A 14,521-nucleotide genomic window follows, 5' to 3' on the forward strand; every position below is an offset into this window, starting at 1 on the left:
TGAAATTCCTTATGCGGCCCAGCATCATCCTGACTTTGCCTCCTGCGGCCCCCCAGGTAAATTGAGTTTGAGACCCCTGACCTAAAGGGTCTGATCCAATTCCCTTTTTCTCTCCAGCTTTCTCCTAGGAGTTCATTTTTCATCTTCTATTTAAAGTAACTTTTCAGCACTCTGCAGTTGAAAAAGTTCCAAAGAGTATGTAAAAAAGTGCTCGCAAAATTATTCAGAGTATCTTCTTGCTTGCTGGTGGTTTAAATGGCATTTTCTTGATAAGATGTGAAAATAACACCTAGGAGAAAGTGAATTTGATCGGGCCCTAACTTTTTTCCCAATCTTGTGATCTGCGTATTTATGCAGTCTAAGGCCAATTTTGTGGGTTGGGGGGAGCCAGAATTTGTATGTTTTTGGCATGTGGGAGGAAAGCAGACTACAGTGGGTTGCAAAAGTATTCGGCCCCCTTGAAGTTTTCCACATTTTGTCATATTACTGCCACAAACATGAATCAATTTTATTGGAATTCCACATGAAAGACCAATACAAAGTGGTGTACACATGAGAAGTGGAACGACAATCATACATGATTCCAAACATTTTTTTACAAATAAATAACTGCAAAGTGGTGTGTGCATAATTATTCGGCCCCCTTTGATCTGAGTGCAGTTAGTTGCCTATAGACATTGCCTGATAAGTGCTGATGACTAAATAGAGTGCACCTGTGTGTAATCTAATGTCAGTACAAATACAGCTGCTCTGTGAGGGCCTCAGAGGTTGTCTAAGAGAATTTTGGGAGCAACAACACCATGAAGCCCAAAGAACACACAAGACAGGTCAGGGATCAAGTTATTGAGAAATTTAAAGCAGGCTTAGGCTACAAAAAGATTTCCAAAGCCTTGAACATCCCAAGGAGCACTGTTCAAGCGATCATTCAGAAATGGAAGGAGTATGGCACCTCCTTGTTCAGCCTGTGAGTTTAGGTGGATGGCCTTGTCTTGGTAGGTGTACAGGAGTATGTACACCTACCAAGACAAGGCCATCCACCTAAACTCACAGGCCGAACAAGGAGAGTGCTGATCAGAAATGCAGTCAAGAGGCCCATGGTGACTCTGGACGAGCTGCAGAGATCTACAGCTCAGGTGGGAGACTCTGTCCATAGGAAAACTATTAGTCATGCACTGTACAAAGTTGGCCTTTATGGAAGAGTGACAAGAAAAAAGGCATTGTTAACAGAAAGTATAAGAAGTCCCGTTTGCTGTTTGCCACAAGCCATGTGGGGGACACAGCAACTATGTGGAAGAAGGTGCTCTGGTCAGATGAGACCAAAATGGAACTTTTTGGCCAAAATGCAAAATGCTATGTGTGGCAGAAAACTAACACTGCACATCTCTCTGGACACACCATCTCCACTGTCAAATATGGTGGTGGCAGCATCATGCTCGGGGGGTGCATCTCTTCAGCAGGGACAGGGAAGCTGGTCAGAGTTGATGGGAAGATGGATGGAGCCAAATACAGGGCAAACTTGGAAGAAAACCTCTTGGAGACTGCAAAAGACTTGAGACTGGGGCAGAGGCTCACCTTCCAGCAGGACAATGACCCTAAACATAAAGCCAGGGCAACAATGGAATGGTTTAAAACAAAACATATCTATGTGTTAGAATGGCCCAGTCAAAGTCCAGATCTAAATCCAATCGAGAATCGGTGGCAAGATCTGAAAACTGCTGTTTACAAACGCTGTCCATCTAATCTGACTGAGCTGGAGCGGTTTTGAAAAGAAGAATGGGCAAGGATTTCAGTCTCTAGATGCGCAAAGCTGGTAGAGACATACCCTAAAAGACTGGCAGCTGTAATTGCAGCAAAAGGTGGTTCTACAAAGTATTGACTCAGGGGGCCGAATAATTACGCACACCCCACTTTGCAGTTATTTATTTGCAAAACATGTTTGGAATGATGTATGATTTTCGATGCATTTCTCACATGTACACCACTTTGTATTGGTCTTTCACGTGGAATTCCAATAAAATTGATTCATGTTTGTGGCAGGAATGTGACAAAATGTGGAAAACTTCAAGGGGGCCCAATACTTTTGCAACCCACTGTATCTGGAGGAAACCCACACATACACAGGGAGAACATACAAACTAGTGCTGCAAGGTGTTAGTGCTATCCAGTACAACACCATGCTGTCCAGTATTGAGGCCCATGGTGGGTTTTTTTGCCACAAGAAGGCATTATTAGGAGGCGTGTTTTCTTGCTGAAAACGGATTTGACATAGGATGGGAGAAAAAAAATGTTGTTTGACATATAAGGCTCTGATCTCTTTCCAAGACTGTTTGTCCCTTTTACACTGGGAGGTTTTCATTCCGTCGCGTTGCCCTTTTTTACCGCAGAATAATGCTAAAGCAATGAAAGTCTATGGGACATTCATACCTGACGTGGTTCGATGCGCCGGAAGAATCCTATCTGCCGCGAAAGCATCAGTGCGTTATAGGTCAACATGTGTTGACTGGAAGTCATGGTAACCATATAAGTACAAGGATATATAGTAAGAAAATATTTTTGAAGAGACAAAAAAGTTTTAAGATGATCTTAAATTTTAATGTATCAAAAAGTTATTTTGTAAAAACAGAGTTCACAAATCTTCAAGCGAATTCATCTTTGTAAAAAACATCCCATTATCACGTACCAAAAACATTTGTTGAAATATGCAATTGTTTAAAAAGGCGACAACGTCGATTGTAATCTGTAATATACAGGACAAAAATTGGGACGGGTACCATCTGGACAAAATCAAGCCAGGAAACACCACTTAGACTACTATCATTGGACACAGCACACAGGCAAGATGTACCTGGTACATCTTGCCTGTGTGCTGTGTCCAATGTTCGTCTAAGTGGTGTTTCCTGGCTTGATTTTGTCCAGATGGTACCCGTCCCAATTTTTGTCCTGTATATTACAGATTACAATTGTTTGTGAAGGCCTGAAGAAGGGTACTCCGAAACAAGTCGATGTTGTCGCCTTTTTAAACAATGGCATATTTCAACATGTGTTTTTTCGGACTTTATTCCTTTTGCTATCAGTCTTAGATGGCAGGCAGAGAGTAGTCAAAATCCAGGCAGAGATCGGTGCAGGCGATCCTGCCACAAGAGTGCGGATTCCATTTATTGAAGCCAGGGCCAGATTTCTGGTAAGGCCACCAAGGCCTGGGCCTTGGGCGCCTGCAGCCCACGGCGGCACCTGGATGTGAAATAGGGTTTGCTACATATTAAAGAAAAGGCTGAAAATGAGGAGCTACACATGAAGCTGATGTCCAAGAGAGCTGTGCACGAAAGAGAGGATCTGCAGTAACAGGATGATACACATGGACGAGGGGGCTGCACATGGAATTGGAGGGGCGTTGCTGCGCTTGGAAGGGGAGCCCCAATATACTTGGCCTATGAGGAAAAAAAAGTATAAACCGGCCTTGATTGATTTGAAGAGACAGTGATCTGTTACTGCAATTTCAAATGTTGTATATGGCTGTAAGACAGACAGAGACTGAATCTTGCAAGTTAATGATTCACTTTTGTTATGCATGACAATTGCACAGAAAAATATTAAGGTAAATTGAGGACACTGCAGATTGGGACAGACTGACTGTGTTGATTCAGCACTTGGTCGTCTTCAGTCAAAGGGTCCCTACTAACAGATACCATGGGAGAATTAGATAAAAGACTAGACATTAGGACATGTTCCAGTTGACACTCTTTCCACCCTTGCCTGACTAGTTATGGTAACTAATTAAATAACAAGACTAGAAAAAAGAGGAACTTGTTATTTATCAGCTTGAATACAAATAGGGGAGAGGGGAAGCGGAGACCATTGAGAGCCCCCTATCCAGTGGCGTAGCTAGAAACCTCTGGGCCCCGATGCGGAATCTGGATGTGGGCCCCCCCGGCAACAACAGCCCCCCCAGCAACAACAGCCCCCCCGGCGACAACAGCCCCCCCTCCCCCGGCAACACCCGACACACACACATATCCGAATCCCTATAGCCAGCTATAGGTCCCCCCAGTATAGGTAGCCAGGCATAGGTAACCCAGTATAGTTGCCCCCGGTATAGGTTAGCCAGGTAGGTGCCTCCAGCATAGGTAGCCAGTATAGTTGCCCTCCTGTTTAGCCGGAAGCAGCGTGTGTAACATCATCTATGCAGAGAGGAGATCAGTGGCGAGTGGAACGCAGGGAGGTGAGTTCTGCCTTCAGCGCTTCTGTGTGCGTCACTCTGCATCTGAGGGGGGGGGGGGGGGGGCCCGGGGAGAGGAAGGGAGGGAGAGGTCGGGCTGCCCTCCCCGCAGCTGCGGCTCCCCCCCTCCATTACAGCCCCCCCCTCCCAATAGCGCGCACGGGCTCTTTAGGAGCCGGGCCCGGTCGCCAAGGCGACCGTTGCGACCCCGGTCCCTACGCCACTGCCCCTATCGTGTAGTGTGTGAAGGTTTGTTGCAGGAGACAAGACTTCAAAAGCTGAAATAATGCTCAAAAGTGTGGATTATCACTTGTAAATGCAGATGGGGAGATTAGACCCGATCCCCACTCCGGTTAACAAGTCACTCTCTGTAGTAGCAAGAAAGGGGTGACGCCACTATACCAAGTGTGGACAACAATTAGACTGATATAGGATAACCAGAAGCGCTAGAAAGAATAAAATACACTAAAAATTGTTTATCAGCTTTCATACAAGATCCAAAGTATTACTATAAACAATTTATTACATCACCTTTGAGTGATCTAATGTCTGCCACTAAAAACCCGGCCTCTTCTTGGATCCTTTCCTCAATGGTTTTCTTTCCCATCCCAAAATTTCTAAGGATGGTTAGTGAAAACCTACGCAGATCCCTCCATCTTCCTCCGTTGGCAAAGATGACTCCTGAAACCCATGCGGATAAAGACCAGATGAAGTTAAAATATGGTGAGGTAGAAGGCAGCATAGAAATAGTAAAAAAGCAAAAACAAAATAAAATAAATAAAAGATAAAATAAAAAAAAAGCAAAAAACAACAACTTACCATATCCATTAACAATTTGATCATTGGTTGGAAGACTTCCACGACCAGCAAATTCTTCTGGGAGGTCAACTAATGCCTCTTTTACTGCATCATATCCACATAAGACAACAATGGGATTATGGCCAAAATAAACCGTATATACTGAACCATATTTCTCCCTAAACTGAAACAAAAAATAAAGATGGAAGATATTTGCAGTTGCAGTGTCTAAGCAGCAACGTTTTGTGCATTTTCTTGCAAAGAAGCTCATTTAGCACTCTCATTTATGAGTGCTGCATTTATGTAAAAGCCACAAAGGCTCGGGCCTTGGGTGGATGCGACCGATTGGGGGCACCAGAACATGAAAGAATGTGTTGCTACATGTGAAAGAGAAGGCTGAAAATGGGGAGCAACACATGATAAACGGAAACTGAGGTCTAAGTGTACATGAAAGAAAGGTGCTACAGTACATGGATGCTGAGCTTTGCTGATCGGTTCGGAAACAAACCGCTCAGATGTAAACACTCTCATAGGGAATCATTGCAAAAGCGTTTTCTATCCTATAAGTTCCTATACCTGTTCTAATGTGCTCTGGATTACTGCAGCCTTTTCAATTTGCACTGTCTCTGTAATATTTCTTATCTTCTTTACATTGTCAAGCTTTGTCGACCCAAGGAGGAATGGGCTGCCTCTGTTGTAATGAATACAAGTTATGCATGCCCCCTGCACGCCCCCTCCAGGCACTGTGTGCTTTGTTTATTACTCAAAGACAGCTCTCTGCTCTTCAGCTTGTCTGTGTGGTGCAGTTTGTGAGGCTGAGGGAGGAGGGAGCTGCCTGTCTCATGCTGAGAAACTGTGGGAATCCCAGACTGGAGGGCAGATAATTCACTATGTAATAAAAACTTGTAGTAAAATAAAATATAAAGAGAAAAGGGCACATAGCGTAATCCTGCGGTCCCGGGTAGCCGCTCACATACACGCCGCCTCAGACCCTCACGACCTGCTGCTTCCTCGTACTGCCGGTCACGTGACGTAGCTCCGAGGAAGCAGCAGGTCGTGAGGATCTGAGGCGGCGTGTATGTGAGCGGCTACCCGGGACCGCAGGCTACACATGTACTATACGCGTTATGACCAACCACGCTTGTGAGTGCATTTCTCTTGTATTTTAAAGGAATTAAAAGGTTTTACACTATCTGGCGCTTTTTAAGTTTTAGATCATCCTGTGATTAGAAGTGAGATTTGCCACATCCCCTGTCTATGCCTTATATCCAGACCTCCGGATTTGTTGGGGGCTGACTGGGTGAGTGCGGGAGCATTGGGGGGAGTGTGATCCTGCACGAGGTGATATTCTAATTCACTTTGAATGGTGATGGGCAATACATGAGTATTGGATTACGCTATGTGCCCTTTTCTCTTTATATTTTATGTGACATGTTGGCCAAGCTACCAAGGAATCGGTTACAGCTCTGGGAGATCCTGTCGGTTGTTTTGAACTTCTGGATGGTGACTTTCTGATAGACTGAACTTTGTGTTGTACTGAGCCGTGAGCGCTTCTGAACTTTTTTGCATACTAACTTGACAGTATGTTTGTTAAGGCTGGAGTTCCTCTTTAAGCAACTGCCAAGTCATATTCCTGTAAATGCAAAGTTATTTGGCCAGATAAAGTTGGTTCTGATTGGGAAACGGATTCTGAATGGTCAATCAGATGCTAATAATTCTGAGTTGATGCAACTTTTTTTCAATCATTTTTGCAAATGTACGTAGCTTGAAAATTGATCAGTCAATTGCACAAATTCCATGGCCATTGACTGATAAGATTACAGAATAAATGATTGTAAACCTTTCAGGCACATTTTAAAGGGGAACTGAAGTAAGAGGTTTACGGAGGCTACCATATTTATTTCCTTTTAATTAATACCAGTTGCCTGGCAGCCCTGCTGATCCTCTGCCTCTAATACTATTAGCCATAGCCCCTGAACAATCATGCAGCAGATCAGGTGTTTCTGACTTTAAAGTCAGATCTGACAAGACTAGCTGCATGCTTGTTTCTGGTGTTATTCAGATACTACTGCAGAGAAATAGACCAGCAGGGCTGCCAGGCAACTGGTATTGATTAAAAGGAAATAAATATGGCAACCTCCGTATACCTCTTACTTCAGTTCTCCTTTAAACATAGGTTTGTCCTTTGAAATCACAATGATGTGGCTAATGTATTGGAGCACAGAGGGATTTTCCAGTGCAGTTGTGCTTTGATCTATTAGGGTGTGTACACACATCCAATGTTGAATGGCAATGATTGGCTAACTTTACCCTTTCCATGTAGTATGATCGCCAACTGATTTTGAAAACAATGAACAGATTGTGTAGGTAAGCTGTTACATGACATGGAAGGGGTAATATTGGACTGTCATTGGCCAAATAAAACTAAAAGTGTGAACCAGGCTTTAGTGTGTATACACACATACATTTTTTATTGGCCAATCACTGACCAATTTTCTTACCTCCATGTAGTATGAGAGTCAACAGACATTGGGCATGATTCACAAAAGAGTGCTAACTGTTAGCATGGGCGGTTTCGCGTGAATTTTTCGCATTGGGCGCGATCGCGACTTTTCGCGTGAAATTATAACGTTTTCGCGCGCAAACGCAAATTTTAATGCAAAAACGATATCGATTTTGCGCAAAAATTTGCGTTTGCGCGCGAAAACTTTATTGTTTCACGAGAAAATTCGCAATCGCGCACAATGCGAAAATTCATGCGAAAATGGGCGTGCTAACAGTTAGCACTCTTTTGTGAATCAAGCCCATTGAATGCTATGAACAGATTGTGTAGGTAAACCCTCACGGTGGTGTGTAAGGAGAGAGAAAAAAGAACAATCGAGAGCCCTCAATAGTGTATTATTGTAGATCGGTTGGTATAAATGAATAAATAATAGTAGATTATACTCACAAGTATGGGTTGCCGAGAATAGGCAACCACTTGTATTACAGTCGGGGAGATTAGACCTGTCCCCGCTCAGGTTAAGAAGTCGCTCTCTGTGAAGAAGAAAGGGTGTCTACACCCATCCACCAGGTGGATAATAGCGTAAATGAAAAAAACAGAGGTGCCAATAGAATAAAAATGATGCCAATTTAAAACAATTAAAAATGTGGGTGGCAATGGTGGACTTGCCCACCCTACAGGAAACAAAAGACCACTTTGTATGGTAAGATACATTTAATCAATTTAGTACTCCAAATAAAAAACACAGTTTGCAACGCGTTTCATGGGACACAAGCCCGCTTCCTCAGGCAAAAACCCTTACAAGCAGGAGCAACTGAAAACAGAAAAAAAACATACAACAAAGGATCCATAAAAATTCAGTAACAAACAGAATTAATCAACACGATCGCACATAAAATGATTGCACATAAACAATGGTAATCTTCATCCCAAAAATCCGCAGTTAGAGTCCCCATCAGCAGTACATAATTGGTCAACATTGGCTAAATAATCATTAGTCCCCAAATAAGGGACTCGTGTAAAATCTTACTTCATATACTCATAAAACTTAATAATCAATTTACAATAAATTCATACATTCATCATCATTTAATCTCCCTGCCGGTTAATTTTTTTTGCCACTTAGGCAAAAATCCTTTTTTTAAAAAATTTTTTTTTTTGTTTCATGTAAAGCTACCAGAGTGGTAGCTACATGAAACACCACTAGAGGGCGCATGTGTCCCTCTAGTGCGATCGTCGCCGGCATCAATAGCAAACAGGGGAACGCGTATATAACGCACTCCCCTGTTTGGCTTCTCCTGTCGCCATGGCGATGATCGGAATGACGTCATGGACGTCAGCCGACGTCCTGACGTCAGACGCCTCCGATCCAGCCCATAGCGCTGCCCGGAACTCATTGGTCCGGGCAGCGCAGGGCTCTGGCGGCGGGGGGGGGCCCTCTTGCGCCGCTGCGTGCGGGCGATCGCCGCAGAGCGGCGGCAATCGAGCTGTACGCGCAGCTAGCAAAGTGCTAGCTGCGCGTACAGCATTTTAAACTGAGCAAATCGCCCCACCAGGGGCTGAGATATCTTCCTGCGCGACATAGCCCGAGCTCAGCTCGGGCTTACCGCCAGGAAGGTTAATCCACTATTGGTCATAAGTGTAGCTATCAGACGACCAAGACTGAAACATCCTATTGACTCATCTATAGACCAGTTATATATATCTAGAGAGTAAAATTTCAGACTATATAACGTTCAATACTATTATTTATTCATTTATACCAACCGATCTTCAATAATACACTATTGGGGGCTCTCGATTGTTCTTTTTTCTCTCTCCTTACATACCTACCGAGGACAAATCCTACGGCTAATCGATTGTAGACCCCACGGACACCTGATTGACATCTTGATTATAAACAACAAACCAGAAGGATGAATTTCATCGAACAACGAAATACACACAGAAGTGACCTCCTTGCAGTGTTCAAAAAACCAAGCATACCCGATGCCCGGGGAAACCACAGGACTCCCAAACTATTAACAATGAGACTCAGACTGATCTTAAACCCATATTTCAAAAACTGGAGAATGCTCTGAAGGATGAATTCCTCCATCAGGCGGACATCTCTATGCAACAGACCTATATAGAGGAGAACATTTCTCCAGACGGCATAAGGGTAAAAACACTCTCAGCCTTCCCGAAGGACACGGTCTTCACGGAAGATTGGTATCAATATTTGGAAACTTGCTCAGAAGGCATGATGACTAGAATTATTAACAAACGTACCTCTTTAATAGAGAAAATACAGCCTGTTATAAAAGAATGTAGGGAAACATTAGTTCTCCACACTGGGAGTGTGAAATACCAAGCCCTCATGTCAAATATGATCACTAGAGTGAGAAAATTTGAACATGACACTACAGATAACAAACTTGGGAAGCTAAATAGAGATAGATTGGCATACGCTGAGCACAGGGAAAGGGAAAGAAAACCTAGGGGCCCTATACCACCTCCTCGGCACCCAGACTTCCCTAAGTATCCCAAAGAAGATTACGTACCCAAGCCCACACCAGTAAACGTTCCATATATACCCGGGACCACATCCTCTAATATTCCACAGTTAATGAAACTACACATTCCTCCACCACCCTTCTTGTATCCAAATTTTCCTCCACCCCCCATTATTCAGAACAACACAAATACACTAGGAACAACTACTATACCCACACCACAAAGTTGTATCATCAATGACCAACCCCTTAAAGAACACCATTCGGTACAGGGGCCTAATACAACTCTAAGCATTAAGACTCCAACATCAAATGTGAAGAAGACTCACCCAACACATGTAACTAACACATTTTCATTGGAGTCACACACATTTGTTCTTTCAAAAGCACCAGCACCTAAAAACCCTTTTCCTATAAAGAATTTGATTGATAAATCACGACCTATTCGAAATTGTCTGAAAGACAAGAAAAAGCCAACTCGTACTTCACTGGACAAACAAAAGACGCAATCTATCGTGGGACTACTGAATTAACCCAAGTACACCTTCACGAAAGGACCACCATCTCCCACTCTTTTTAGACATACAGCCAACCCACCAGTCAGGGTTGCCAGCTTTTATGACACTGAAGTGACCCAACCTTCTGACGCAACACTTGATCCTTCTGAAGTCAAGAAGGATGAAACCACAAAGACAGAACAAACTCCAACAGAAAGTAACACCAATACAGATGTGAGCACACCAGATCTAAACACTGAGACAGGGAGGAACCCGTTCACAACAATTCACAATTCTCTCACCAATACCAGTCAAGTAGAGGTAGAAGAAAACCTCACACAATTTAGTACCTACAGCACTCAGGATAGCACCCCTCCCCTATCCCAAGCTGAAGTTTTGAATACATCAGAACAAGAATTATTATTACCCAATTGCAATCATCCATCATCAGAAAGTTCAAGTGAACACTCAGAATCTTTTTTAGATCTTCCACCCACCCTCACCACCCACCCGCCAGATTCATTACACAAACAACTTCCCAGTCCGAAATCATCACGCATGATCTTACAGCCCAAAAGCATCCCCAAACGTCCATACCAAAATACAGAAAACGAGCGTCAAGAGGGAGGGGCAGAGGAAAAAAGGAACAGAACCTAGTTTCACCCACTGACAAAGGTACCAAATCCATTTTTAACTTATCCAATTATGTGCTCAAAGAAAATGAGACAAAATTATTAAGTAAGGGTTTATCCTTTTGTCCCACAAATACAGCTCAACTCAGTGAACTATACACAGACGTCAATGCTTTTGTCCGTAAGCTCACTCTAAAGCGACATTTCGCGCTAAAGAAAATTGATAAAACCATAACACCCATTTTGACCCAAGATGACAATATACCGACAATTACAGTAAATGAACAGGAAATACAATCGGAGAAATGCATAGTGACCTCCTTAAAAGGCCGTTCTAGATTTTATCCTACAGCCTTTAAGGGCAATTTTATAGAAACTTTTTATGCACTAGTATTGGAGGACCTACAAAAATTATGTCACGAAAACCTAAAATTCCCCTCCAATTTGACACCATTCGAGAAAGCTGCCCTCAATAATCTTAAAAACAACAGAAATCTGGTCATCAAACCCGCAGATAAGGGGGGAGGGATAGTGATACTCAACAGAGAAGATTACATTGAGGAATCAAACCGCCTACTTCGAGACCCCGTCAACTATCGTATATTACCCTCTGATCCTACTATTACATACCACACGGCACTAAAGACTTTTATTAACACTGCTATGATGGATGGCTTGATTACCAAAAATGAAAAAAAATTCATACTGATTGAAAATCCCACCACCCCCTTTTTTTACCAATTACCAAAAATACACAAAAATCTACAACATTCCCCAGGAAGGCCCATAATATCTGGTATCAATTCTATTACCAGTAATCTATCCAAGTATGTGGACCAACACTTACAAAAATATGTACGTAAATTAGAATCATATACAAGAGATTCCCAACACCTTATAGACATACTTGGAAACCCGACTATACATGGTTGACGTGTGACGTATCAGCCCTATATACCAACATCTCGCATGATTTTGGAACTGAAGCCACACAATTCTATCTACAGTCAGACCCGGACATGCCACAAAAACAAAAAAGTTTCTTGTTACAATGTGTCGAATTTATATTAACACATAATTATTTTTCTTTTATGGATACCATCTACCAACAAATAGGGGGCACGGCCATGGGCAGCAGTTTTGCGCCCAGCTATGCGAACCTAGCCATGGGATTACTTGAAACCATTTATATTTATAACAACAACCCATTTCAAGATCACATTGTACTATACAAACGGTACATTGACGATCTGGTTTTTATTTGGCAGGGCGATACGTCACTGATTCCGTTCTTCCTTAACTACTTAAATTCAAATAGAGCCAAGCTCTCTTTCACCTCACAATCTAGTAATATAGCTCTGGAATTTTTTGACCTGATCTTGTTTCACAACGAGGGAAAAATAAAAACCAAAACATTCTTTAAACAGGTGGATTCAAACAGTTATATCCATTTTGACAGTTTTCATTACAAATCATGGACAATCAACACTCCATATAACCAATTCAAACGTATTCATAAAAACCGTATGGTTATACAGGATTATGAAACACAATCCAAAATTCTGGTTGAAAAATTCAGAGAAAGAAAATACCCCAAAAAACTTATACAAAATGCCAAATTTAGAGCCAAACATCCCCATACATCCTCCAAAGCCCACGTTACCACACCACCAAACAGTTCAGAAACCGTACTACGATTTATCACCAAATATAATGCACAACATACAACTATTAAAAATATCTTAACCCATAGATGGGAAATCCTACAACAGGATCCAAATCTACGGGATTGCATCCCCAAAAAAACAATTATGACATTTTGCAGAGCACCCAACCTTCGTAATCTACTGGCACCCAGCAAAATCAGGACAGCTTCGAAGACGCCACCTCTACCAGCAGGCTCCTGTGCATGCAACAAAACACGCGTGCACATCTATAACCAATGTGGATCATCTGGTAGCAACAAGTAATAAGGTCTACTACCCAATTCAAAAACATATAGACTGTGACTCAAGACTGGTTATTTATGTGGCCACCTGTCCCTGTGAGATACAATATGTAGGACGCACTAGCCAACAACTACGAGACAGAATTGGACAACACAGACGTAGCATTCTTAAGGGCCTTGCCACACACAGTCTATGTAGACACTTTGATCTAGTCCATAGTAGAAATGTATCACAGTCGGGGAGATTAGACCTGTCCCCGTTCAGGTTAAGAAGTCGCTCTCTGTGAAGAAGAAAGGGTGTCCACACCCATCCACCAGGTGGATAATAGCGTAAATGAAAAAAACAGAGGCGCCAATAGAATAAAAATGATGCCAATGTAAAACAATTAAAAATGTGGGTGGCAATGGTGGACTTGCCTAGTGTTGGGCGAACACCTAGATGTTCGGGTTCGAGAAAGTTCGCCGAACATCGCCGCGATGTTCGGGTGTTCGCGCCGAACTCCGAACATAATGGAAGTCAATGGGGACCCGAACTTTCGTGCTTTGTAAAGCTTCCTTACATGCTACATACCCCAAATTAGCAGGGTATGTGCACCTTGGGAGTGGGTACAAGAAGAAAAAAAATATTTGAAAAAGAGCTTATAGTTTTTGAGAAAATTGATTGTAAAGTTTCAAAGGAAAAACTGTCTTTTAAATGCTGAAAATGTCATGTTTCTTTGCACAGGTAACATGCTTTTTACCGCCATGCAGTCATAAATGTAATAAAGAGAAGAGGTTCCATAAACAGGGACCGGTAATGCTAACCCAGCAGCAGCAGCAGCACACGTGATGGAACAGGAGGAGGCGCAGGAGGAGAAGGCCACACTTTTTGAGACACAACAACCCAGGCCTTGCATGAGGACAAGAAGCGTGCGGATAGCATGCTTTTTACCGCCATGCAGTCATAAATGTAATAAAGAGAAGAGGTTCCATAAACAGGGACCGGTAACGCTAACCCAGCAGCAGCAGCAGCACACGTGATGGAACAGGAGGAGGCGCAGGAGGAGAAGGCCACGCTTTGAGACACAACAACCCAGGCCTTGCATGAGGACAAGAAGCGTGCGGATAGCATGCTTTTTACCGCCATGCAGTCATAAATGTAATAAAGAGAAGCGGTTCCATAAACAGGGACCGGTAACGCTAACCCAGCAGCAGCAGCAGCACACGTGATGGAACAGGAGGAGGCGCAGGAGGAGAAGGCCACGCTTTTTGAGACACAACAACCCAGGCCTTGCATGAGGACAAGAAGCGTGCGGATAGCATGCTTTTTACCGCCATGCAGTCATAAATGAAATAAAGAGAAGAGGTTCCATAAACAGGGACCGGTAACGCTAACCCAGCAGCAGCAGCAGCACACGTGATGGAACAGGAGGAGGCGCAGGAGGAGAAGGCC

General features: G+C 43.1%; 1 protein-coding gene across 1 annotated transcript in view; it reads right to left on the reverse strand.

Moving 5' to 3' along the window:
* Positions 1-14,521, reverse strand: part of LOC137528993 (cytochrome P450 2G1-like) — a 76,200-nt gene that overhangs the window by 38,328 nt on the left and 23,351 nt on the right. The window contains exons 3-4 of the mRNA XM_068250842.1: positions 5,036-5,198; positions 4,748-4,897 (exon numbers count right to left, since the gene is read on the reverse strand). Coding sequence (XP_068106943.1) covers positions 4,748-4,897; positions 5,036-5,198 — 313 coding nt within the window. The remainder of the gene's footprint in view (positions 1-4,747; positions 4,898-5,035; positions 5,199-14,521) is intronic.

This window comes from Hyperolius riggenbachi, chromosome 8 (genome assembly GCF_040937935.1).
Source record: "Hyperolius riggenbachi isolate aHypRig1 chromosome 8, aHypRig1.pri, whole genome shotgun sequence".
Lineage (NCBI taxonomy): Eukaryota > Metazoa > Chordata > Amphibia > Anura > Hyperoliidae > Hyperolius > Hyperolius riggenbachi.